Consider the following 24,501-nt stretch of genomic DNA (forward strand, 5'->3'; position numbering starts at 1 on the left):
ATTTAATTGAAGTACAAGTACACCTAAAAATTCCTATTGTCTTCCTTTTTCATGTGGGGAAAAAGTAGACTTTTTTCCTTTTTATAAACTTATATTCATAAATTTAAATACATGAATGTATATGTATTAATTATATGATTGACATGTAAAATAAGTTTTTTTTTTAACTTTGTAACCAATTCATTTTGCTTATTCTTCTTTAAGAAATTGTAATTACAGAAATGCCTGGACACTGATTCAATGGTCTGGAACAGCAAAAATAAATTTTTCATCTCTTTTTTAGTTCAATCTTCACTTGACTGGTGACATTCATGCCATTACTGCTGCTAATAATTTGCTGGCTGCTGCTATTGATACACGGATTTTACATGAAAGTACTCAGACAGATAAGGTGAGTAAAACCCTCAATTTTCATCTTCACTTGTCATCTGTTTCTCTAATCTGTTATTGAAAGAAAAAAGATGTACCTATGTATTGGGGGGAGGGAGTGTGTGCTTACTGATTTTTGAGTTTTGTGAACTTTTTCCTCTTTTACAAAAACGAATTGAGGAGATACCCATCAACTGGGGAATGGCTGAACAAGCTATAGTATATGATTGTGCTGGGTATTATAAGAAATGATGATGAAAATAAATTAGGGCAGCTAAATGATACTGTGAATACAGCAGTAAATCTGAAATTAGAAAGACCTAATTGAGCCTTAGGTATGTGACTCCAAGCAAGCCACTATATCTCAGTCTGCTTCAGCTTTTGCAACTGTAAAATGAGGATACTAAAAATAATAATAATAATTCCTACCTTCCAGAGTTTCTTTGAGGATCAAAATACAGGCCCATGCTAAAGAAAAAAATTTTCCCTTAATACAGCCAACCAGTGCAGTTAAGCATTATGGTGTTCTATAGAGGGCCTATATAAGTAAAACATACTAAACTGTAATTGTACATAAAAAAAATCATACATTCTCAGAGGGCATGGGAAGAGAAGGGGAATGGAATAAGCATTTATTATTATTAGCCTACTAAGTGCCAGGTACATATAAATATTATTCTTGGGACTTCAATAGTCTGAGATAAAAATTTCAAAAATGAGGTATACAAATGTACTACAGTTAATTATTTGTAGAGAGAGTTTAGATAGGAAGATAATTTTTCTCAACATTTCTGCATTGCATTGTGACATCTTCTGTGTGTACTTTAAGACTTGGTGTGGTGGTATGAGAAATAGAGAACGCATGTCCAGACAGATGTTAATTTAAGAATTTTAAACATCTCTGTTAGGGAATTGTATTCATACAAACTGATTGTAATATTATTCAAATTTGGCCAAATTTTCTTGAAAAAATTAAAATTTCATCTTTTTAATGTTAAGCCAAAGGATTTTAGTGGATTCTGATTTAAACAGCTTAAATCTCTGATAACATTATGTCATGTTGTAAATGATGCAAGTTATAAATGTCCCTTAAACTTGATTTTGTTGTCTTTTTCATTGGTTCTCAGGCTCTGTTTAATCGATTGGTGCCATTAGTAAATGGTGTGAGAGAGTTTTCAAACATTCAGCTCCAGCGGTTGAAAGTAAGTTTCCAGTTTGTGTTTCAAAGTGGGGAAATGTAGAGAACAGACTGCAGAAGAATAAAATGAAAACCTTTTAAAGCACATTAGCAATTGTTTTATCTTCCATTTGGTTTCTGTATTCTGAAACTTAGTTGAAGATAAGATAGATTTAATATGTGCTGCAAAGTTTCTAGTGAGTCAACAAATAGGCAAATCAGAATTTTAGTGTACTTGGCCTCTCCTCTAAAAATGAGAATTTTTGTGATTTTCATAAGGGCTATCATTTTAGTTTGTTATCCTCAGTTTTCTCTAGAAAAATACTGAAAAGTTATTGCTATGAATATAACCAGGCAGTGGTACAGTGGATAAAATGTAGGCCAGGAATCAGGAGAGGAACAGTTCAAATTTGTCCTCAGACAATTACTAGCTCCATGACCCTAATCAAATTACTTACCCTTGTTTGTCTCAGTTTCCTCTTCTGTAAAATGAGCTGGACAAAGAAATGACAAATCACTCTAGTATCTTTGCTGAGAAAATCCTAAATGGGGTCACAGAGGGTTGTATACAACTAATCAAGACAGCCACAAAAATACATGCAGTCATTCCATTTGTCACCAAAGGTTTGTTAATTGCTTCTTCTACCCCAGGAATTAGAAACAGAGTGTTGTGGAGCAGAGTTATCCTATAATCAGGAATCCTTGGATTTCAAGCGCATACACTGGCTGGGTCTGACTATTGGCCAGTCACATCCCCAGAGAAGATTCTGTAGACTCTAAATTGCAGAACAGATGCTAGCCTGCATTTGATTGCAGGAGTTTCTCATCAGTCGTTCCCTCTATATCAATGAAATTAGCATTACAGGTCAATAAAGTGTGCCAGGCCCTGTGCTAGGTTCTAAAGGTACAAATCTGATTTGAATTTGAAACTCTCTTTGAGGAGAGATTTTATAATGTTTGGGAAAAGGCAAGCAACATATAGGTAAATACAAAGTAAATACAAGGATAGCTAGGTTGTACAATGGGTTAGAGTGCTTGACCTAGAATCAGGAAACCCTTTGTTTCAATCTGCCTCAGATGCAAGCTGTGTGACTCTGGGCAAGTCACTTAACTCTGTTTGCCTCTATTTCCTTATTTGTAAAATGAGTTAGAGAAGGAAATGGCAGACCACTTCAGTATCTTTGCCAAAAAAGTCTGAAAAGGGAACATAAATAATAAAATGTGGGAAGTGAGGATGGGATTAGCAGCTGAGGAGATCGGGAAAGAATTCCATGACATGAGTTTGCTTTTTGAAGAGTTAAAAACGTTTTTTAATTGTTTCTAAAGTCCTATAGTCTGGGTACATATTAATTATTATATTGATTTGCTTTACTTCTCTAGCAAAGAAAAAGTCTAACTATGATTGTCATGTTTTGCAGTCCTTACGTAGCAAAAGATGGGGTTCAAAGCTTTACAATCCTGATTCCAAATGAAAGTTGCGTAATTTTTATTTAAAAAAATCTACCTCTGTAGTTACCAAGTGTGCTGCTAATATAAACAAGATGAACATGTAAACATATTCTTTATAATGCTATATCAAAACCCAGCTCTGGACACAGAAGAGACCTCACTGGGCAAGTGGAACTTAAAGAGAATAGGAACCCACTGTAAGTTATAGGCAAGGAAAAATTAATTCCTGTCCCAGTCAATATAGACTTAAAAGCCTCACTTTGGGAAAAATGTGAATTTTTAAGAGGCCCATTATTTAAAAATTAAAAATAATTTAGAGGTCACTAGAGGCCAGTTGTGGAGGGCCACAGCTATTAGTAACATCTGAGGAGGTATTCCAACTGAAGACCTCCTAACTTCAAGCCTAACCCTGGTCCACATTACCACATTAACCTCTCTTTTCCACATTAGAAATCTGATTAAAGCTATGGGAAGTTTCTTAAACTACTCTATAAGTACTTGTATACTATACTATCACTTGAAATATTCAACTATTTGGGAGATCATGGTTGGTATACCATTCCCCTTTGATTCATATCACATGTAACATATTTTCTTTTGCTTAGTGTTAACTTTCAGGCTTTTTATCCTTCCCTATTCTTTTTCTCATTAGAGAGTTATATCTTACAAGTAATGTTTTACTGAGAAATATGCAGGTCTAAAAAAAAATGTTTTGTATTTTTTGCTAAATTAAAAGGAAACTGCCTGGAAAAAAGTATAGATACAGATTTTATTTGAAATAATGGTTATAAATGTTAGTCTGATGAAATATTGTCAATTATGCTGGCAGAATTTTTTCTCTCCCCTAAACATAATGGTCATATAAAGTAGTATGTAGAGATTTGTAAGGACAAAATCTAAAACCAAGAGAAAAGGTTGTCTAGCATACATTTGGTAAGTTTCATTGCATCTTCTTATTTTGGGGGTTTTTTGTTTTTGTTTTTGTTTTGTAGAAATTAGGAATAAATAAGACTGATCCAAGCACACTGACAGAAGAGGAAATGACCAGATTTGCCCGGCTTGACATTGACCCTTCTACCATCACGTGGCAGAGAGGTAGTCACATTTATGATGTTCTCAAGATCTACAAAACCCTTCCCTCAGCATAGTTCTCTGTAATGTGTAGGGAAAGTATCTTATCGCCATGTTGTAGCCGAAGAAACCAAGTCTTAAGTGACTTCAATCAGTCTATCAGTGAATGTTTACTAAATGCCTCCTCCCTGACAAGGGACTCTGTTATGCCCACCCAAGTTAATGCAAAGGCTGAATTTAAGAATTATGGGGTTTTTAAAGCACTGCAATAAATAACCTATTTCAATGGGGTTTGTGGAATCAGCTGATTAGTACATCTAACAAAGGCAAGGCTTTTAGGTGGATGAGCCTGAAAGTAGTGTGCTGTCACAGAAGTGGGGAAAGATTAGCAGGTAGTTTTCAAACAAGGTAGCTCCCAGTACAGAGCCTTGCTTTATAGCCACTGTGTTGATTGTGTATTGAATATTTTAATTAATAAAGTTAAATATCTATAGAGAAAAGTATGAACAAGTCTAAATTAACGTAATATAAAGTTTGTAAATATAAATTCTCTGCATAAGGTGATCACTAAGCAAGTATCCTTGGGAGTATTGAAACTCGTGTAAATTGCAAGCAGGAAAGAAGTTTTCCCTCTAACAATAGAACCTTTTTGGGGGCAGGTAAATGGAGTTAAATGCATTTCCCAGGACCACACAACTAGTAAATGTCAAGTATCTGAGGCCAAATTTGAATTTTATCTTTCTCAATAAAGAAACCCTATGAGTTGCTGTGGCTAAATCACTTCATACCAGACTTCTCTGAAGCTTAGGAGAGAGTTTCCCCTTGTAATCTAATCTTTTCCAGCTTGGCTTAGTACCTGTGAGAACTTGTGCTATTCTGTCAGCTTTCAAGACCTCAGCCACTTCCATGCTCCAGAGAGCCACTGAAATAACATTGTGGAATCTAATTGGAGGGATGCAGAGTTCATTCAGGCCATGTGCCTAAAGAATCCTGTGTTTTCATCAATAAGTAATCATCTAACCTTTGCTTGAAGATGTCTAGTACCAAGAAAATGTGTCATATCTGGACTAGCTTTCTCTGGAGTCTGAGCTCCAGCTGCAGGGCGCACACACACACACACACTGGAGTTTATCTCTAGAGTCTGCTTATTTCAAGTCCTCTCAGCCCTTATATACCTTAGTACAATGACAATACTGTAGCACACTGAGCATGTGTCAACTGTAGAACCATTACATCCCCATACTAAGTACTAAGTATATGTAAACTAGAGAACCATCATCTCACACTGAGTAGGTGCTTAAATATAAGCACCCTTCTGTCCTTGATTCAAGTATACATTTTCAGAGTTCAGGCCCTCTACAAAAATGTATCATGATTTTTTTATTTGGGGGGATGGGGGAAAAGGTGTGGTTCTGTGAGTGTAAAAATCATATACATCGTCAGACTGTGGTCTTAACTCTGCTTAACTTTTTGCCTAATGAAAATAGGGAGTTATATGCAAATTATGTAAAAACAAAAAGCATTTAAAAAAAAGAAAATTTAAGATCTCAAGTGAGGAGAAATTCAGTTCACATCTGAGGTTCATTCCAGTTTAGATAGCTTACATTTTTAGAAAATTTTCCCTATCAAACCCAAATTTGCCTCCTTATAGAACTATGGCCTGCCTCCTTGGGCCAAGGAGAGCAAATCTAATCCTTCTTTTTCAGGATATCCTTTCATACAGCTGTTAAAAAAAAACCAGCTATCCTGTTTCCACATTCTCCTCTTCTCCAGGCTAACTATCCCCCGTTTCTTTTGTGGTTGTCATATTGCATAACTTTGAGGGCTTCCATCCTTTTGAACTGAATATAATCCTTCATAACACTGTCATGGGTCCTGGACAATTTATCTCTTATAATTAGTCTTAGTCTTAGACTACTTGAGCTTCCTTTTCCCCTACAGTAGATAGTATTTTATTTTTTCAGTTACATCTAAAGACAATTTTTAACATTCATATTTTATATTTTTTTTACATTTTAAATTTTCGCCCTTCTTCCCTCCCTTTTCCTAAGTACTTTTTTAGCTTTCTTGAATTCCATAGCTTAATGTTGAATCAGCTTGAGCTCGGAGTCCACTAACACACCAAGATCTTTTTCCAGTTTACATTACTGTCTTGTCAGAACATCTCCATCTTGTACTTGTGAATGTTTTTGCACTTGGAGGGGGGTAGGAGAGAAGGAGGAAACCTTTATCCCTATTACATTTCATTTTACCAACTGTTTCAGTCTGTTAATATTTTTTTGGAACCTCTTAATGTCAGTCAGGAAGCATTTATGTGTTTACTATATATGTCAGGCACTCTGCTAAGTGCCAGATTCAGAAAAGAAGGTAAAAACATAGTCCCTGTCCCCGGTGTTAACTATCACTCAGTTTTGTGTGATGTACAAATTTGATAAATCCTAGTCTTTGTCTCAGTGCAAAGATGTTTAGCATCACAGATCTCTGCAGCATGGAAAGATCTCCACCCAAGCTGTCTTCCAAGTATGTGTTTTCTGTGCCTAAAGCCTCAGCCTGGATACACAAGACTTAATTTGAGAGGAAACGGCATTCTCTTAATGCTTTTCCTAAAGTAAAGCCATTCCAATCATCTAGTCCAGAGGAATTTACCCAAAAAAGTAAAAACTCTTTAGCTTAGTTCCCAAACAATTGTGCATCCAGACTTAGTGGCAAATTTCCAGGGGAGTAGTCTCAATATTAAAGAATCAACATCAACAGTATAAATAGCTCCCTGGGACTTAAATGAGTTGGCTAGAGATTGTGGTTGCCTTCTATGACAACTTCACTTGAATCTTCCTACCCTGAAATTTCTTTTGCCCTGCTTTTCCTCTATTGAGTTTACAAAGTACTTTGACATTGTTCTAGCTATTCACCCTCCTGCTGTCTTTTCCCTCCCTTCTGTGATAGCACATTGCTTTCAGGCTCATCATCCTAAAAGCCCTGCTCTTTTTTTAATCACTTATTTACCCAGAAGCCTTTCAGATTTCCTCACTGCCTCCATGATCAAATCCAGATTTTGTATATCAAAGCCTGGGATTCAAAACTTTTCAGAGTTAGTTTGTAATCTTTTATAACCTTTTCTCCCACCCGCTGCTCAACATGTGGTCTCTCTAATCAAACTGACCCATTCACTAACCCTAAAAAGTTTCTTTGCACCGATCCTGATTATACCTATACTTCACAGCTTAACTGACCTTGAGAAGCAATAGAATTTAGTAAAAAGTATGCTATGTTTGGAAGACAGGACTGAATTTAGGAAGATCTGAATTCATATCTGGCCTTAGACACTGGGAATACCATGTAATCTTTATTTGTCTCAGTTTCCTTAACTGTAAAATAGGGGAAATAATAGTACCTACCTCATGAGGCTGTTGTAAAGATCATCTGTGACAATTTTTGTTAGGTCTCTAGCACAGTGCTTGCCACTTAAAGCAAGTTCTTAATAAATATTTGTTTCTCACCCATCTGTCTCTCTTTCTTTCCTTTCTTTATTCTTTCCTTTACCTTGAATAAGTCATTCTTTTCATTAGGCCTCACTTCCTCATCTGCAAGATGAAGGGTTTAAACTAGAAAATCTTTGAGGTTGTTAAATCATGTCTTACTCTTACTCTGACCCATTTGAAGGTGTCAGAATAACCCCACTTGGGGTTTTCTGGTAAAGACACTGAAGTGATTTGATATTACCTTCTCCGGCTCATTTGACAGATGAGGAAACGAGACAAACAGGGTTAAGTGACTTGCCCAGGGTCACCTAGCTAGTAAGTGTCTGAAACCAGATTTGAACTCATAAAGATGTCTTTCTGACTTCAGACTTGGCACTGTAGCATCACCTAGCTGCCTGACCTCCAGCTCTAAATCTCTGATCCAGTAATTATTCTTCCCTGAAATTTTTTCCCTATCACTCTACTTTGTAATGTTTGCAACTTTTCTTCTGTTCCTTTAATACCAGTTGTTTTATTTTTGTTTCCTTGTTTGCAAGTTCATCAGTGTAGCTAAACCTCTCCTCTGTTGCTAGATCAAAAGACAGGACTGTGCTTTTGTGTCTTGCCAAAGCCTTAGTCCAGGAGAAGCTTTGGCCACATTTCTTGAGTGGATTTTATTGTTCTAAGAAAGTTTTTTTTTTTTTAAATCATTTTTTACAAGTTTATTAATGTTGAGAGAGGGGAAAAAAACATGTAAGATCACATTTGCATAGTAGTTTCTATAAATGAAAAAGTGACTAACAAGATTTTTCTCAAATCCAGTATGGAATTTTTTTTTTTAGTTTTTTTCTTTTAAAAAATTTCTAGTTGTGTAAAGTTATTCTTAAGTTCCCAAGAGCACACTACTAGTACACAGCTTGTCTCAAATTCAGTGTTAAGCTATTATTTATAGTAGATAATTTGTGAATTAGGCTTGGGATTCTTTTTTTTTTTTTAAGAACTTCATTGATATTTTTCTGTGGAAAAACACAAAGCAGGTAAAAGTCAAATAAAAAGTTTGGTGTCTTTCTGTCTTCAATTAGTGATCTCATTTTAGAGTGATCTCATTAGATCAAATGAGTAGATCTCATTTCAGAAATACAGCAGTGAACTCAATTCTTTGATTGTGGTATGAAAAAAAACTCCATATGGTGACTTATGCCAAATACTAACTCTCAGATTGATTTATTTCTGAGAAGGTAGAATGAGTCAAAGTATTTTGTGGCCTTGGATCAGTATAAAAGGACATGACAAATTTTAAAAGTTATTCCAATAAATACAAGTGTCATGTTACTGCTCAGGGCATGGAGTCTCACCATCTTGAGCTTATGTAGTGTTAATGATGTGGGAGGTGAAACCCATAATACTTGATCATAGCCTTTTATTTCACTACAACAAATATAGACCTTACCTTTATGATTAAGATTTTTAAAAAATCTTATTAGATCACTAGATTAGAAAGGAAGCTTTGGATTAGAAATTGTGCCTCAAGACATTTTGGTATTAAGCCACAGCTTTTGAGGAACCTCTGTGTATTACTGAGATCTGTGTTTTCTGTTAATGAAACAAATTCAAATGCCCAAGTAGATATATATTCCATAGCAGTGTCCTGTAATGAATGTGTGCTCCATAACTTTTTACTGATTTTGCTATCATTTGCTGTCTTTTTTATCTTCCCTACTTATTGATTCTATCACTGTTTTGGTTTTATTTGTTGTTTTTTAACTGGGACAATTAATTCTTTTGCCTCAGATAGTTTACATTTATTATTTCTTGAAATAAAGTTCTGAAAAACCAGGCTTTGATAGATTCAAATGGAGTTACTAGATTCTACCTTTAAATTCACTGGCATCCTGGCTTTCACTGATTGGGCCAATTGACCCAAGGCTCATCTGCTATTGTTTGGGTTTTAATGACTCAGAATATAAATAGCAATTATTTCAGTTCTGGCCAGAAATTCTGAGGATCTTCCCTTCCCTGATTGATTCTTTTGTGAAGGCAAAGTAGTCCATTTACCTCAATTCTTACCTAGCCTTTTAACTAGTGAATGAGTGTTGCCCCAAATATATACTGTTGTAATGTTCTTTATTTGGTTTTCCTGGTGGTCTCTGGGAGCAGCTTTTGTATCAGTTCAGTAATCACCAGGAGGACAGCCAGGTGTTGAAGTCCAACTCCTGTGTTGTCTCCTTACCTGGGACTTGACAGCTTTCTTAGAGGCTTTCCGAAGTCCTGATTTCAGTGGAGAAATGCAGGAGGAGAGCCTGCCACCAGTGGCCTGACTGAAGATCAAATGAATGTCTGTCCTTGGTACTGAGAGCTTGAGCTCCTGCTTCCTGCCTGTCTTTTCTACTTTCTGAAAGCTTCTCCTCTGTGGCTCTCAGTCCCTGCTTATATTTTCCATACTGAGTATAAACCAATCATTATATCACTAGGAAACCATTATTTGTTTTAAGATTAAATCAGTCATACTGAACTTAGAGAACTATTAATCACCATGATAAACTAGATAACCATTGTCTTTATCAATTCCACTGAGTTAGCATCTTGTAAGAATCCTTAATTCAAGTTCAGAGTTCTGGCCCATAACATACTGTGACTGGAAAAAGACCTTAGTTTAAAAAGACCAAAGTCTCCCTCTGCATCTGGGACCTTTTTTTTTTTTTTTTTTTTTTTGGGACCATTGCCAGTTGTCCAGACCTATGTCTTGCCACTGGACCCTGATAACTGGAAGAGAAATTGAAGTTTGACTCATTTAAATGCAGTTCACTTGCAAATCAAGATGTCATCCTTCTAATGTCTTTGGTCCTCTTCAAGAAGGGAGAACAACAGTCTCTGAATGAGCAAGTTTCACTCAACCCAGCTTGAGAACACAAATGTCAGCATTGATCATTTGCATAGTATCAACTAAATTTTTTAAATAGAATAAACAAAACTGATGCATTTGTCATGTAACTTCAGTTATAAGAGACTTAGCAGAAATTGTATTAGGTATAATTGTAGTTTAGTTAGGGCTCAAAGAATATTATGCAGCAAAAATAACCCGACTAAATGAAATTAAATTCCAAAGATTGACTAGATTGCCTTTTAGCTGACTATATAGATAAGTTGCAGAATTTTCTTTCAACTGTTTTCATACTAAACTTGCGAGAAATCGTTTTGAGTTATTTTCTCATTTATTGAAACTGCTATGTAAATGTAAACTATGATTATTTCTCTCTGGCTCTTACACATATTTTTTCCTCAGCTTCAATAAAATTGTAAATTCTGAGAAACTCTCCAGTACAGATGGCATCCTGAAGATGCAGATGGGCTTTTGATGCCACCGACTCCCAAAGATCTCCCAAGCTGCTTTTTTGTCTGAAGTTTTTGTATGTGTGGTTTTTTTTTTTTTTTTTTAACTTTTTAAAATGAAAAACAGCTGAACTTTGGTTGCTGGCCTTTTTTTGAAATTTGATAAAAAGAAAACTTCAATCCTATGCCAAGGTTGTATGTAGTACAGATCTGAGAAGGAACTCCCTTTTTCTTTTTCTTTTTTTAACCAAGTTCTAATCTTTTCAAATGATATATTTTAATATTGCCATGCAAATTGCTACAGGCCTCAGGAAGAAATAGCAGCAGCCTGTAAGAAATTCAGTAAGGTTTCCCATCCTTTCCCATTTTTTTTTCCATGAGATTTTATGTCTGCAAATCTGACTTACATTGCCTAGTCATTGCTTAGTTAAAGGGCAAGTAGGGATGGGCAAGTTAAAGTAAGAAGGAAAATTTTTAGCTTCTGTGTATTTTCTTTTCCCTTTTTACAAAGCTACCTTAATACCACTGTTAGCTTAATTGGCTCACTATAATTTCTCTATTTCTGTTAATGGCCCAGTCATCCTTTCAATGAACCTGGCTCCTAATCTGAGCCCTTCCTTTACCTCATTGCACACATCCTGTCAACTCCCAAGTTCTGTCAGCTCTGCCTCCCTTGTCTTTCTTATTTTTTCCCTTCCTCTCAACTTCCTTGCCAATTAACCCTAGTCAGGCCCTCATCCCTTCTTAGCTACCTTAACCTGCTACCTGTCCTTTTAGTCCACAGTCTGTCCTTTCTGCCACCCATGTTTTTATATAGCTTCATATCTGGAGTGGATGATTCCCTCCTCACCAACCCATTGTATACAGCTTTTAATATAACATTTTAAGAAAAACATTGATAAACCATAAAGAGCCTCAAGTCCAAAATATTAAGATCAGTTGAACAAACAGGATATGTTTACCCTGGAGAAAAGAGAGAGGGTCAAGGAGGAGGTGGAGCACTAAGAACATTAGTACTTAAAAGGCTGTCCTATGGAAGAAGGGCAAAATTTGTTATGTTTAGCTCCAGATGACAAAACTAGGACTTGGAGGGAAATTGCAAATGGGCAAATTTGGTCTTGATTTAATGAAAAACTTCCTAATAGGAAAGTCATTGTTTACTAGAGATCTTTAAGCAAGGTTTGGGTGACTGCTTAAGTTATGGGTTGAACTGAATGATCTCAGGGGTTGCTTCCAATCAGAAATTCTGAGTTTCCCCCTCATGTGTCCTAGACCTGTCCTTTGTATTTAGTGGTTGTCAGAAATCAGTTCAACTCCCCCAATCAGAGAATCTAGGAAGTTGTGACTGGTTCAAAGTTCTCTTTCTATTATACAAGTATGCCTTTTGGTCTTATTTCCAGATTCTTTTCATAGTTAAGAAATTTTATCTTTCTTTCCTATTAGGCTGTAAACTCCTTCAGAGGGAGATCTGTGCTTTATATGTCTTTTTGTGCCTACTCCCCTCCCCCAAGCTCATATCAAACTTTGTTGCTTTATAGTAACAAGTACTTAATAAATGTATATTGAATGTTCTGATTAATAAAGTTAAAAATGCACAGAGAGAGAAGTATGAAGAGGTCTAAATTGCAGTAACATAAATTTGGTGGTTTAAGACATTTTGGTTTATTTGCTAAGAATTGCTGATTTGGCTATTATTTAATGTAGTATAAAATATATGGCAAGACATTGCATAATATGCACTAATGGATAAAAAAAGTTTAGGAAAACTAGAATTTGTGAGACTACTTTAATATTTTTTCTTGTCTTTCAGTTTTGGACACAAATGACCGATTTCTACGAAAAATAACCATTGGGCAATCTAAGACAGAGAAAGGATTCTTTCGTCAGGTGAGTGAATTTATAATTAAGGAATGAGTTCTTTCCCAATTTGAAACAGTTAAATTAATTGGATATATCTTTGCCTTTTTCTATACTCACAATGACTAATTAATTACCATTCCTGCTCTTCTATTCATCTGGATTTGGGGAAGGTTTCCATAATCTCCAGTCTGGAAATGTATCTAGTTATCTTACTTGAAAAGGAAAGGTTCCTTGGAATGTTAATTTTTAATAGTTTTATTACTGTTTCTGTAGAATTGTCTATGTCTATAGGTCATTAAAAGAATCAAATGAAAAAATTAATGTCACCTTTGTAGTATGATAGCTCTTAAATTTCTTGATTTAAAAAAAATTATATTCCAGCCAGATGCAATGGGGTTCTATTTTTTTAAGTTTTATTATCATATTCAAGAGCCATTTCTAATTCTTTGTATTGTTTGAAAAACATAAGGTGTTTTTTTTTGTTTGTTTGTTTGTTTGTTTTTTGTTTTGACTGAGGCAACTGGGATTAAGTGACTTGCCCAGAGTCACACAGCTAGGAAGTGTTAAATATCTAAGACCAAATTTTAACTCAGGTCCTCCTGACTTCAGGGCTAGTACTCTATGCACTGTACCACCTAGCTGCCCCCATACGAAGTTACAATAGTCTTTTGATGGAAAAAAAATCTGTTGATAAATGACCAACTAAAAGTGAAGTTTGAAAATGAATGGGACTAATTTCTCATTATTGAGATTAAGTCACGTGATCCCTATATCCAGCGTAGAAAGATGAGATTTTAGGCCTCAAGTTTCAGGAAGTCACATGATCCATGTTCCCAGAGCTGGGAGATCAGGCCTTGGACTCTGAATCCAAGAAGGACCCTGAGAAGTCACATGATCTCTAAAAGGTCAGACAGGAAGTTACAAGAAGTGATATGACCTGTGGGAAGCAGACAACATTGCTGATTATTGGTCAAGTATGGTTATGCCCTTTTAATCTATCCAATGAAAAGGCTTGGGTCTTTACCTATTTAACTGGGTGTTTTACTTATGGCTGGTCAGGTTCATAAGCACATGGTGGGAGCTGAGATGTTTCCCAGGTGTGTATCTGGGCCTCTTCCTGTAGGGATTAAATAAATGCTTTTTCTTTGTACCTAAAGATACCTCTGATTAGTTAATTTGGAAAAGGAGGTCAAGCACCCATCTCACAAAAATGATAACAGTCTTTAACTTTGGTTTAATAAATTACTCATTCAGATTTGACCTTTGGCTCTTTGGTACTGACTTTTGAATTTTTATTATTTTAGAGGGAATCTTCATTTGATAATAATAGTTTTTTAAAGTGAATGATCTTATGTCCATTCCCTTCTTTCCCCCAAAAAAGCTCAAGGTTATAATTGTTTCTTACATAAGCATGTTTAAGTGTTTATGATTTCCAGAGGAGATTCATCTGTTTGATCAAAATAATAAATTCAAACTGAAATTCTGACAGGAATTAATTTTAAAAATGCTCAGTTTTTCCCTGCTTAAAGCAGGGAACTAATAGTATTGCTGCTTTTTTTTTTTTTTCTGCTGTGATTCCTCTTGGGTATAATATCTCAGGTTTAACTTATAATTTGGCTTATACCTTGAATATTAATCAGTAAAATACTTGCTCCTAGAACTGTCATTTTCACCTTTATTTTCTCATGATCTTTTCCTCCCAGATTAATTATTTATGACTAGGCTTTTCCCTCATTTCTTTATTACCTAGCCTTAATCACTGATGGGTGTTGCCCAATTTAAACTGAGACCTGTTGAAGACCTTTGCTTAAAAGGCCAACATCTCCCATTTCATCTAGGACCATCTCCAGTTACCTTGATCTATATCTGGCCACCAGACTTAGGTGACAGGAGAAGGAAATTAGCCTGGTGAAAGTCATCCCTCACTTAAATCCAATTCACTTTTAAATCATGGCTTTATCTTCCTACTGTCTTAGTCCTTTTTGAGAATAAAAGCCTTGTCCGTTGTTGGTACCTAGTAACATTCACTGAATTGAATGCTTTCGACTAAAAGAACTTTTACAATGTTTAAACTATTGAAGGAGACCTCAGAAATCCACCTAATGTTCTTGAAGTTTGTCCTTCTATTGCTTTCTGACTTGCTTTATGAGCACAGTCATAAGAGAAAAGAACATCTTTTGAGCTGTTAAAAATAAAATTGTTCATCTTGTCTTAACCACTAAAAAGTTTAGAGATTTTGTGCAATCTGCAAAATTAATTGATTCTGTGGTGAACTTTTCACCTAATGAAATCTAGCTAATCCAAAAGGTTTTTCCATTACTTCTTAATCAGGACCATAGACTTGGAAACACTTGTGAAAATCCAATGAGCTAGGAGGAAAAAACAAACCAGTTTCCACAAAGTTTCTGGAATCAGAAGGAATGAATTCACAAATGTTTCTCTGTTTGTAGGCGGGGTGGGGAGAGAACAGTGTTGTTTTGATGAATGCCTACCTTCTTTGTGTTCTTTTTTCTCTGCTAGAGAGTAAATACAGTCTTTTACTGACAGATGGAAGTGCAAAGGAGAAAGGAAATAGAGGGAGGGAATAAGCATTTATTTAATGCCTACTATGTGCTAGTAACTACTAAATGCTTTACAAACAATCTCAATTGAATTCACAAAGATTCCTCCATTTGGGGAGGGGGAGTTGTTTTTGTTTGATTTCACAAATGTCTATGCTTTTCTCTTTGGGAGGCAAATATAATCTTTTTTTGATTAATAGATTTCATGCAAAAGAGAAAGGAAATAGAGAAGAGAATATGCATTTATATAGTGCCCTTCGGGTGGTAAGCACAGTGCTAGGAGCTTTACAAATATTAATCTTGTTTCATCAAATAGAGGAAAGGCAGAAAATATGAATAGGAAAGGAAAACATTGGCAGTGTTTTCCAAGACACATAGTAATTAATTTGTTAAATGGATAACTGAGACACAGAACAAAAGGACAGACACAAATGTATATGTACTTAATTTTTATTCTTATAGCTCAATATATATCTTTTTCTTTTAAGAACAGTATGGAAAGGCACCTGTGTGACTAATAAATTCTTTTTTTTGGTCTGCTTTAGGCCCAGTTTGATATTGCTGTTGCCAGTGAGATCATGGCTGTTTTAGCACTAACGGATAACCTGGCAGATATGAAAATCCGCCTGGGGAGAATGGTAGTGGCCAGTGACAAGAAAGGACAACCTGTAACTGCTGATGACTTGGTAGGCATATAAATGATGGCAAAGGTCAAAAACTCCTGATTTGTAATCCTTTCCTTTGGTTTACTAGCAAAAGTGAAGACTTTCCTAATTCTGTGAGCTTTACAATTGCACTTTAGGAATTCAAAGAATTAACATAAATACTTGCATAATTGAAGATTTAAGAAGCAATCTGTCCTTTTTTTTTCTTCCATAAGCTGTACTTTTTCAAATAGTTAAGGTTATCTTCCACTTTGAAGCAAAAAAGGTTACTAGTCTTTTGTCATAAAGAATGGAAAGAAAAAAATATATTTTCAATGATTCCTTTCCTTTAACCATCCATTGTAAGCTCCCATTTCTTCTCAATTTTACACCTAAAATTCCCTGGACCTCCTCTTTGTTTCTTTGAGTCTTTGAGAATGAAGTTTCCTCCTCATCAAGGTCCTGATTTCTTCTTCTTTGGTTTTCTTGGCCCTGATTCTTTAATCTTTTTTCCCCTTTCCTAATTTTCAAACTCTTATCTACTTGCTTCTTCCCTGTTGCCTCCAAATAGCCCAGATTTAAAAAACTTTCAATGAACCTAACCATTACTTCATATTGATCTTTTATTTTATCTTCCCTTTCTCCGCTAAATTTGGGGGCAGGGGGGAACATAGGCTATTTATACTGTTATTTATTTATTATATTATATATTATTTATCATATAAATATTATTTATACTTTTTGCTTTTTAGTTGTGTTTGTTATTCAGTCATGTCCACTTCCCCCTATGTCCCCATTTGGGTTTTTCTTGGCAGAGATCCTGTAGCGCTCTGCCATTTCTTTCTCCAGTTCATTTTGCAGAAGAGGAATCTGAGGCAAACAGGATTAAGGGTCTAACTCAGAGTCACACAGCCAATATGGGACTGAGGCCAAATTTGAAAATAGGAAGAGGAGTCTTCCTGACTCCCAGCTCACTGTGCCATCTAGCTGCCCTTCCTTCAAAAGTATGGGTGATCTATTATAAACTAATGCTAATGATCTCTTTCTGCAACCCTTCTTTGATGCTGCCAATCATTTTTTTCTCCTGGATTCTCTTGCTCAGTTTTTTGAATTCTACTTTCTCCTGATTCTCTTCCTTTCAATCTCCATCCAGGTCCCGGTCATTAACTGAATTTCCCACAAGGCCTTGTTCCACACCCTCTTTTATTTTCTCCCTTTATATCATTTCACTTAATGATCTCATCAGCTCCCATAAACTAAATTATTATCTCAGTGCCAGTGATTTTCAAATCTACTTATCCATCCCTACTGTCTCTTGTGACACCCAGTTTTGTTTTTTGTTTTTTTAAATCTCCATTTACCTTGTACATCTTGTAAATATCTTAAACTTGACATATATCAAGACTAAATCCATTATCTTCCCCCCCCAAACCCTTATTTCTTCCAGACTAGCGTATTATATTTGAGGGCCCCAACATTCTCCCAGGTCCCCCTTCACCCCCTCCCTCTCCCCGACTTGCTACTTCTAGGTACCATCTTTGACTCCTCAATATCATTCATCCCCCATATCCAGTCTCTTACCAAGTCCTATCAGTTGCACTTTGGTAGCATCTCTTGTACCTGTTCCCTCCTCTCCTGTGACAACGCCACCACTTTGTACAGGCCCTCATCCCTTAACATCTGAACTATTGCTGTAGCCTGTTGGTTAGTCCGCCTTTCAAAGATATTTCCCTAGCAGGGCAGGAGATCATTATATACTTCAACTACAGTACTATATGATGACCAATTCTGATGGACCTGGCCATCCTCAGCAATGAGATGAACCAAATCAGTTCCAATGGAGCAGTAATGAACTGAACCAGCTACGCCCAGCGAAAGAACTCTGGGAGATGACTAAGAACCATTATATTAAATTCCCAATCCCTATATTTTTGCCTGCCTGCATTTTGGATTTCCTTCACAGGCTAATTGTACAATATTTCAGAGTCCGATTCTTTTTGTACAGCAAAATAAGTTTGATCATGTATATTTATTGTGTATCTAATTTACACTTTAATATATTTAACATCTACTGGTCATCCTGCCATCTAGGGGAGGGGATGGGGAGAAGGAGAGGAAAAATTGGAGCAAAAGGTTTGGCAATTGTCAATGTTGTAAAATTACCCATACATATAACTTGTAAATAAAAGGCTATAAAAATTTTTTTAAAAAATAAGTTATAGTTAAAAAAAAAAAAAAAAAAAAAAAAAAGGTGTTTCCCCAGTTCAGTCCATTTCCATTTTCTCCTCCTCATTTCTACATTTTATAATCCCTTAATTCCTTTCAGTTTTCTACTCAAGCACTATCTCCTATATGAGCTCTTTCTTAATTCTGCATAGGTATAGCTGTTTCTCTTCCCAATTAGGTTAACTGTATCTACCTATCTGTTATTTCCCACTAGTAGAATGTAACCTTGAAGACAGGAGTTTTTGTATCCTGGCACCTGGCACATATTAGGTACATGATAAATTCTTGTTTAATTCTTTGAAACTTGTCTTCTGAATAAACTATGAGGTTCGTAGAAGTAGAGGTTGCTACTTGAGAAAAGGGGAAAGTGGGCTACCTTTAATCATTATATATATTCACCACAAATTAAGAGCAAAGATGGCTTTCTAGAAATAATCCCCGTTTTCACCCTGTGCAAATTGACCAACATTTATGGGTAAATATCTGGGAATGAATGCTGAACTGAAGTGTTGCAATATAGCATAGTTATTTCTGTATTCTTCCCACATGTCAGCATCAGACAGCAGAATGTGAGAGGAGTCCCCAATTACCTATCTTCACATCCACCTGCTTTCCCCAGGAGGAGTAGGTGTGTTTAAGATATTAGTCTTTGTGTTAAAACAAAAGACAAGTGTAGATAGTAGTCCAATATTATTATGATCTCATTTTTTTTCAGCATCCTGGAAGGAAGGTGCTGTTATGATCACCTGTTTGCCTTATAAGAGAGGTGGGGATTTGCAGAGGTGGAAGAGAGAGAGTGTTCCATACATGGGGAGAGAGTTGGCAGAAGTCAGTTGCACTGTGATAAGGAAATATAGGCCAGCTGGAGATGAAACAAGTAAGACTGTAGTGGGTGAGCAGCCCTTGCAGGGGCCTGTTTTTGTTAACATATTAATGAGAGAATAAGTTGAGTGCTGAGAAATCAGTAAATGAAGATTCATGTCCCAGAGGACAGCAACGAGCAAAATCAACAGTAACCATCTTAGTGGGTAGAATGCTAAAGTTGGTGTCAGAGACTGTTGCTTTGTGGTATAGTTTTCAGTTTGGTACTGCTAAGCCACCATCCTTTGTACATTTTTTTTCATTGTTTCCTTTGATAGTCTTGACTTTTTTTCTTCCAAATGAATGTTGTTATTTTTTTCTAGTTCTATAAAATAATGTTTTGGCAATTTGATTGGTATAGCAATAAAAAGGTAGACCCAAAAAAATAAAATAAAGTTGGTATCAGAAAGTGTTGGGTTCAAATCTTCTCTCAGACAGATTCTAGCTGTTGGACCTCAGGTACATCATTGGCAGCTCATTGGTACAGTAGATTGAACACCTGATCTGGAATGAGGAAAACCTGCATTCAGATGCATTATCAGACACTTAGTAGCTGTGATCTTAGGCAAATCACTTACTTTGTCTGCCTTTCCTGTAAATGGATAATAATAGTATCTATCACCCAGAGTTGTGGAGTACCAAATAAGATAATATTTGTAAAGTACTTAGCATAGTGCCTAGCACACAGTGGCATATAAATTCTATTTATTTATTTCTAATTCTAATTATTTATGTTTCTTAGTTCTCAGATTGTCTTGTCTTATTATTGTCATTCTCTTGGTTGAAATCTCCACAGGGAGGTTTTCATACAAAATTAAGTAGAGTTTTAAGTAATGAAACTTTCTTGCTTTCCATGACTAAAGAAGAAAGACTACTTCCAGGCAGCTCTTTGTTATGAATTCTAAGATATTGGACTTTAGAAAAAAATGGCATTTACTAGAAGTGCACTAAGGATCACCGTAGCTAATGCTGGGAATTGTAGCCACAAAGGGCTTCATCCATTTCAGTAAGGTGGTATTTATGATATTTTGACTTCTATAAATTTTTAAGGAGCAGCATTTAGGAAACGTGTCACAGATAAATGAGCATCTCATTACCTACCATCTTACTTGGGGTAGTCTATCCCATTGAACTGTTCTTCTTTATTTAGTTCCCCAGCTAATATTATACCATTGCAGATTGTAAGCAGAAATGATTTGCAGGAAATAAAGCCATTACATTTCTTTTGCTCCTGTCTTATAAGGGAGATGGCATTACCAGCTTGAGATTTTTTTGTCTATAAACTTCAAGGGGACACCAGAGTGTGGAATGTACTTGTCAAGTGAGAATGCCTTTTTTCTTAATAAGTGTTATGTTGTAGAAGTCATAGATATTTGCTTATATCATAGAAGGTTTTTTTTATTTTTTCAAGTATGAAAGTTTAAATGTTCTAGTAAAAAAGGAAGATTCTACCACAAAATGATTACCTGGCCATACCAAGCCACTATTAATAGTTCAGAAAGCTGCCATTAAAATTTTGTTTTTCTAATCAATCTGCTATGTAGTGTCAATCACATTTTTTTTTTAAGCACCTACTATGTGCCACACATTGTGCTAAGTAACAGAATTATAAAGAAAGGTAAAAGACTATCTGTTCTTGGGGAGTTCACAGACTGATGGGGGAGACAATGGGCAAACAACTGTAATAAATTGAAAAGACAGGAAATAATTGGTAGAAGACAGACACTAGAATTAAGATAGATTGGGAAAAGCTTCCTTTAAAAAATAGGGTTTTAACTAGGACTTGAAGGAAACCAGTAGGAGGCAAAGATGACAAGCTTTCCAGAGATGAGGGCAGCCAATGAAAATACACGGACTCCTTAGAGGAAGTGTCTTGTTCAAGGAACAGCAAGGAAGCCAGTGTTGGAAAATAAACTTTAGGAATCTCTTTAAATGAATAATCCTGTCTTTAGAGATAACAATTGGCATGGCATTCAGATGGCTGCATTTGAGAGAGATCCAATTTTTCTTTTTCATAATGACCAGTAGAGGGATCCTTGGATCAAAGGGTATCTTTATTGGAAGTATATGGCTCAGATCACGCAAGGACAAAGAAATAAATTACACAAGTAGAGTGCTAACAGCAAAAGCTGTAAGAACACTGTATATATTCAGGACAATTGTCTTCCCAAATCTTTTTATGTCTTCTTGTCTTCTAAATAAAGTTCAGATCTTTCAGCCAGACAATGAACTGGCCCCTATCATCTTTCCAGGTACTACTCGTACCTCTTCACACTGCACATAATGCCCACCATTCCTTGTAAGTAGTCTGTGCTTTTACTCCTGTCTAACTCTCTATATAGACTTCCTGCTTATTCTCAAGGTCTAAGGTCCACCATGAAACCTTTGGTGATTTGCTCACCACTTCCACTACTCTATCCCACCACAATAAGAAGCGATCTTTTCTTTTTCTAACCTTCTATAGGACATTGCCACTCTTTGATGGTCTTAATGTATACTATTCTGTAGTTATTTAATGTATAATTATATGTACTAATAAAAATTAATACGTAATGCATATTTACTATAGAGTGGATCCTAAAGACAGGGAGACCTGAATTCAAATCTTGCCTCTGATATATACTGGCTATGTGGCATTGTCCAAATTATTTAATTGCTCAGTATTCTAAGCAACTCTTCCACTATAAGTTGCAGGGAAAAGACTAACTTGCATCAGTAAAAAGAGGTTTCTCACCAGGAAATTGCCTATACTAATGAAATCTCAGGTCTGATCTCTGTATTTTGTGTACAGTATGTTTTCTTTGCTAGATTTTAAGCTCCTTAAGAATTAGAAACTGTGTCCTAATTATTATTGTGTCTCCCATACCACTGTCATGGTAGCATTTAACAGGAAGGAAGCATGCATTTAAGTACTTATTGGGTTCAAGCCACTATCCTAAACATGAAGAATGCAAAGATAAGCAAAAAATAAATAAATAAAAAAGAAGAAAAAGAAAAGAATAGTCCTTAAAGAGTTCATATTTAATGGGAAAAGACAATACCCAAAAGAGAGCTGTAAAGTTGGAGGTTGAAACCTCCCAGTATAGGGGAATGGTTTGGAAGGAAGGAAAGGAAGAGAATGAAGGCTGATTTGTACCCTGCCACAAGATGAAGTCTCCTGTAAGAATTTACCAGTGGTATGCCTTAGAATAAGATGTTCCATGTTAAGAGAAGTCTGCAAGGGTGATGCTTCAGACCTCAGGCATTAAAGGAAGTTTCAGGATGAGAAAGCATGGTTTGGAAGTCTGGAAACCAGGAGCAGGACCAAGAGGGGAATGATGAATTGAATGAGTAACTGAGTTAGTGAATAAATTATTTGTGTGAATTCTACTTAGAAAGCATGGCAGAGGGAAGGAGGACTTGTTGGCTTTATTTAAAGAATGGTTAATTTAGATATATAATTGGAATTTGACTTTACATTTGTGTCTGCATACACGTTTTCAAGTGAGGATGGAAAGCTTAATACTTAGATCTCATTGCAATAAAATGAGCATAAAAATTTGACATGTAATTTTTTTTTTTAGGGAGTGACTGGAGCTTTGACTGTTTTGATGAAAGATGCAATTAAGCCAACTCTGATGCAGACTTTAGAGGTGCGTTATGTTTTGTTTTTTTTATTGACTGATTTCACCTATTTCTTTACAATTTTCCTTAAAATTTACTTTCCTCCTTCTCCCACTGAATCTTAAGTATCTCTTATATCTGCACTTACAGGTTTTCCCTACAACCATTATCGAAATACAACAGCCAGTTCTTTTCTGAACTAAAGAAATGTAATCTGTCTCAAAGGCAGCCATCTTGGCAGTGTTTCAGCTGATAAGGGGCTATTGACAGAAGTTAAAAATCAGATCGGGGACAACTTATACTAAAAGTGGTGACTAAAAGAGGGAGTTTATTTGCTTACAGTGCCAGTTTTATTTTTCAGCCCACTATAACTTGGAGATCTTGTTTTCCTAACTAAACTAGTAACTAAGTAGAAAGTTGTGGAATGATGCAGTTTCCATCCAGTTTCATTTTTATGGATTGTTTCTTTTTCTGAAGGGAATTAACCCTGAAGTTGTTCTAATTGAACCTAATCTTATATTTATTTCTTTTCTCTGATTTACCATGTAATTTTAAGTTACTACATAATTTTTAAATTGCGATATGAATGCAGTATAATTTTTAATTATTTCAGACTGCATTTGAGATTTGTGTGTGTGTATATGTAGTGTAACAATTATGATTATACACACACATGTATAAAACCGTATATAACCATTATGGCTATATATTACTGTAGATCTAGGTTTATATAAAAGGATGAAAGTTGGATAAAGAATAGAGAGCTAGCCTCAGACTTAGTATATGTCAGAGGACTTAAATCCAAATAGTCCTATCTTCACAAAGTTTTTGGTTCCTTTGTCAGTTCTCTAAGAAAAACAATTGCTGATCTGGACCAAAAGTGTAGAGGAAACTCCCAAAGTTAATGAAATCACTAGTTTTTTGGGGGAGGAGCAGAGCATATTTTAATATTTTATTAATAATAAATATATATTTGTTAAATAGCTAAATAATAAAACTATTCATAGATCAGATGAGTCTTTCTTAGATAACAATTCCTTGCAACACATGTAATTATCTCAGATTTGACAGGTATTATTATTAGTTAGGCGGTATTCTATTCTTTCACCTGTTTTCTGTCTGCCCGTTGATAATAAGAATCAAAGAATGTTTTTTTTTAATACTACTTTGTTTTTCCAATTATATATAAAAATAGTTTTCAACATTCATTTTTTCTAAGATTATGAGTTTCAAATTTTTTTCTCCCTCTCTTCCTTACCTCCCTTCTATCCAAGACAGCACACAATCTGATATAGGTTATACATACACAGTCATTAAATAATGTTTTCATTATATCCTCATGATCATGTTGAGATCAAGGTCAGAAGCCTAGCATTTCACATCTTCATTTGAACAACATTGATTAAATACTCACTGTTTATAAAGCCCTGTGCTAGATAATGAGGAAGACACAATACTTGGATGAGACAAGCCTCTCTAGCCATCATGAAATTGATCATGTAATTGAAGGAGAAGACCTGTAGACAACTGAATAAAGTTTGCACTATTTCAGGAAGGTTCAAAACAAAATGTGTATGAGGTTCAGTGCTCTTGTTTTCTCTCTCCTTTCCTCTCCAGGCAGCTTTTTGTCGCTTCAGAGAGATGATTTAATTCATAGTTTCAATTGATTTTTGTTAATCAATTTGAATTTAATGGTCCAAATTACCCATCCCATTCAGGAAATTAGTCAAGTTACAAGTAAAAAAATCTTAATTATTCTTAATAAAATCAGAAATATTTTGCTTTCAAACTACAAGATAATCTTAAATGTTTTACTAAGAAAGTGGACAATTCAAACAAGGTGAGCTTCAGATAAGATATTTTAAGGCTCAGTGAACTCTACCATCCTTATA

At 35.4% G+C, this 24,501-nt stretch overlaps 1 protein-coding gene across 1 annotated transcript in view; it reads left to right on the top strand.

Moving 5' to 3' along the window:
• The window catches only part of MTHFD1L (methylenetetrahydrofolate dehydrogenase (NADP+ dependent) 1 like), a 203,085-nt gene that overhangs the window by 76,745 nt on the left and 101,839 nt on the right, over nt 1–24,501 (top strand). The window contains exons 14-19 of the mRNA XM_051997936.1: nt 284–391; nt 1,497–1,571; nt 3,988–4,090; nt 12,665–12,741; nt 15,821–15,961; nt 22,570–22,638. Coding sequence (XP_051853896.1) covers nt 284–391; nt 1,497–1,571; nt 3,988–4,090; nt 12,665–12,741; nt 15,821–15,961; nt 22,570–22,638 — 573 coding nt within the window. The remainder of the gene's footprint in view (nt 1–283; nt 392–1,496; nt 1,572–3,987; nt 4,091–12,664; nt 12,742–15,820; nt 15,962–22,569; nt 22,639–24,501) is intronic.

This window comes from Antechinus flavipes, chromosome 4 (genome assembly GCF_016432865.1).
Source record: "Antechinus flavipes isolate AdamAnt ecotype Samford, QLD, Australia chromosome 4, AdamAnt_v2, whole genome shotgun sequence".
Taxonomy (NCBI): Eukaryota; Metazoa; Chordata; class Mammalia; order Dasyuromorphia; family Dasyuridae; genus Antechinus; species Antechinus flavipes.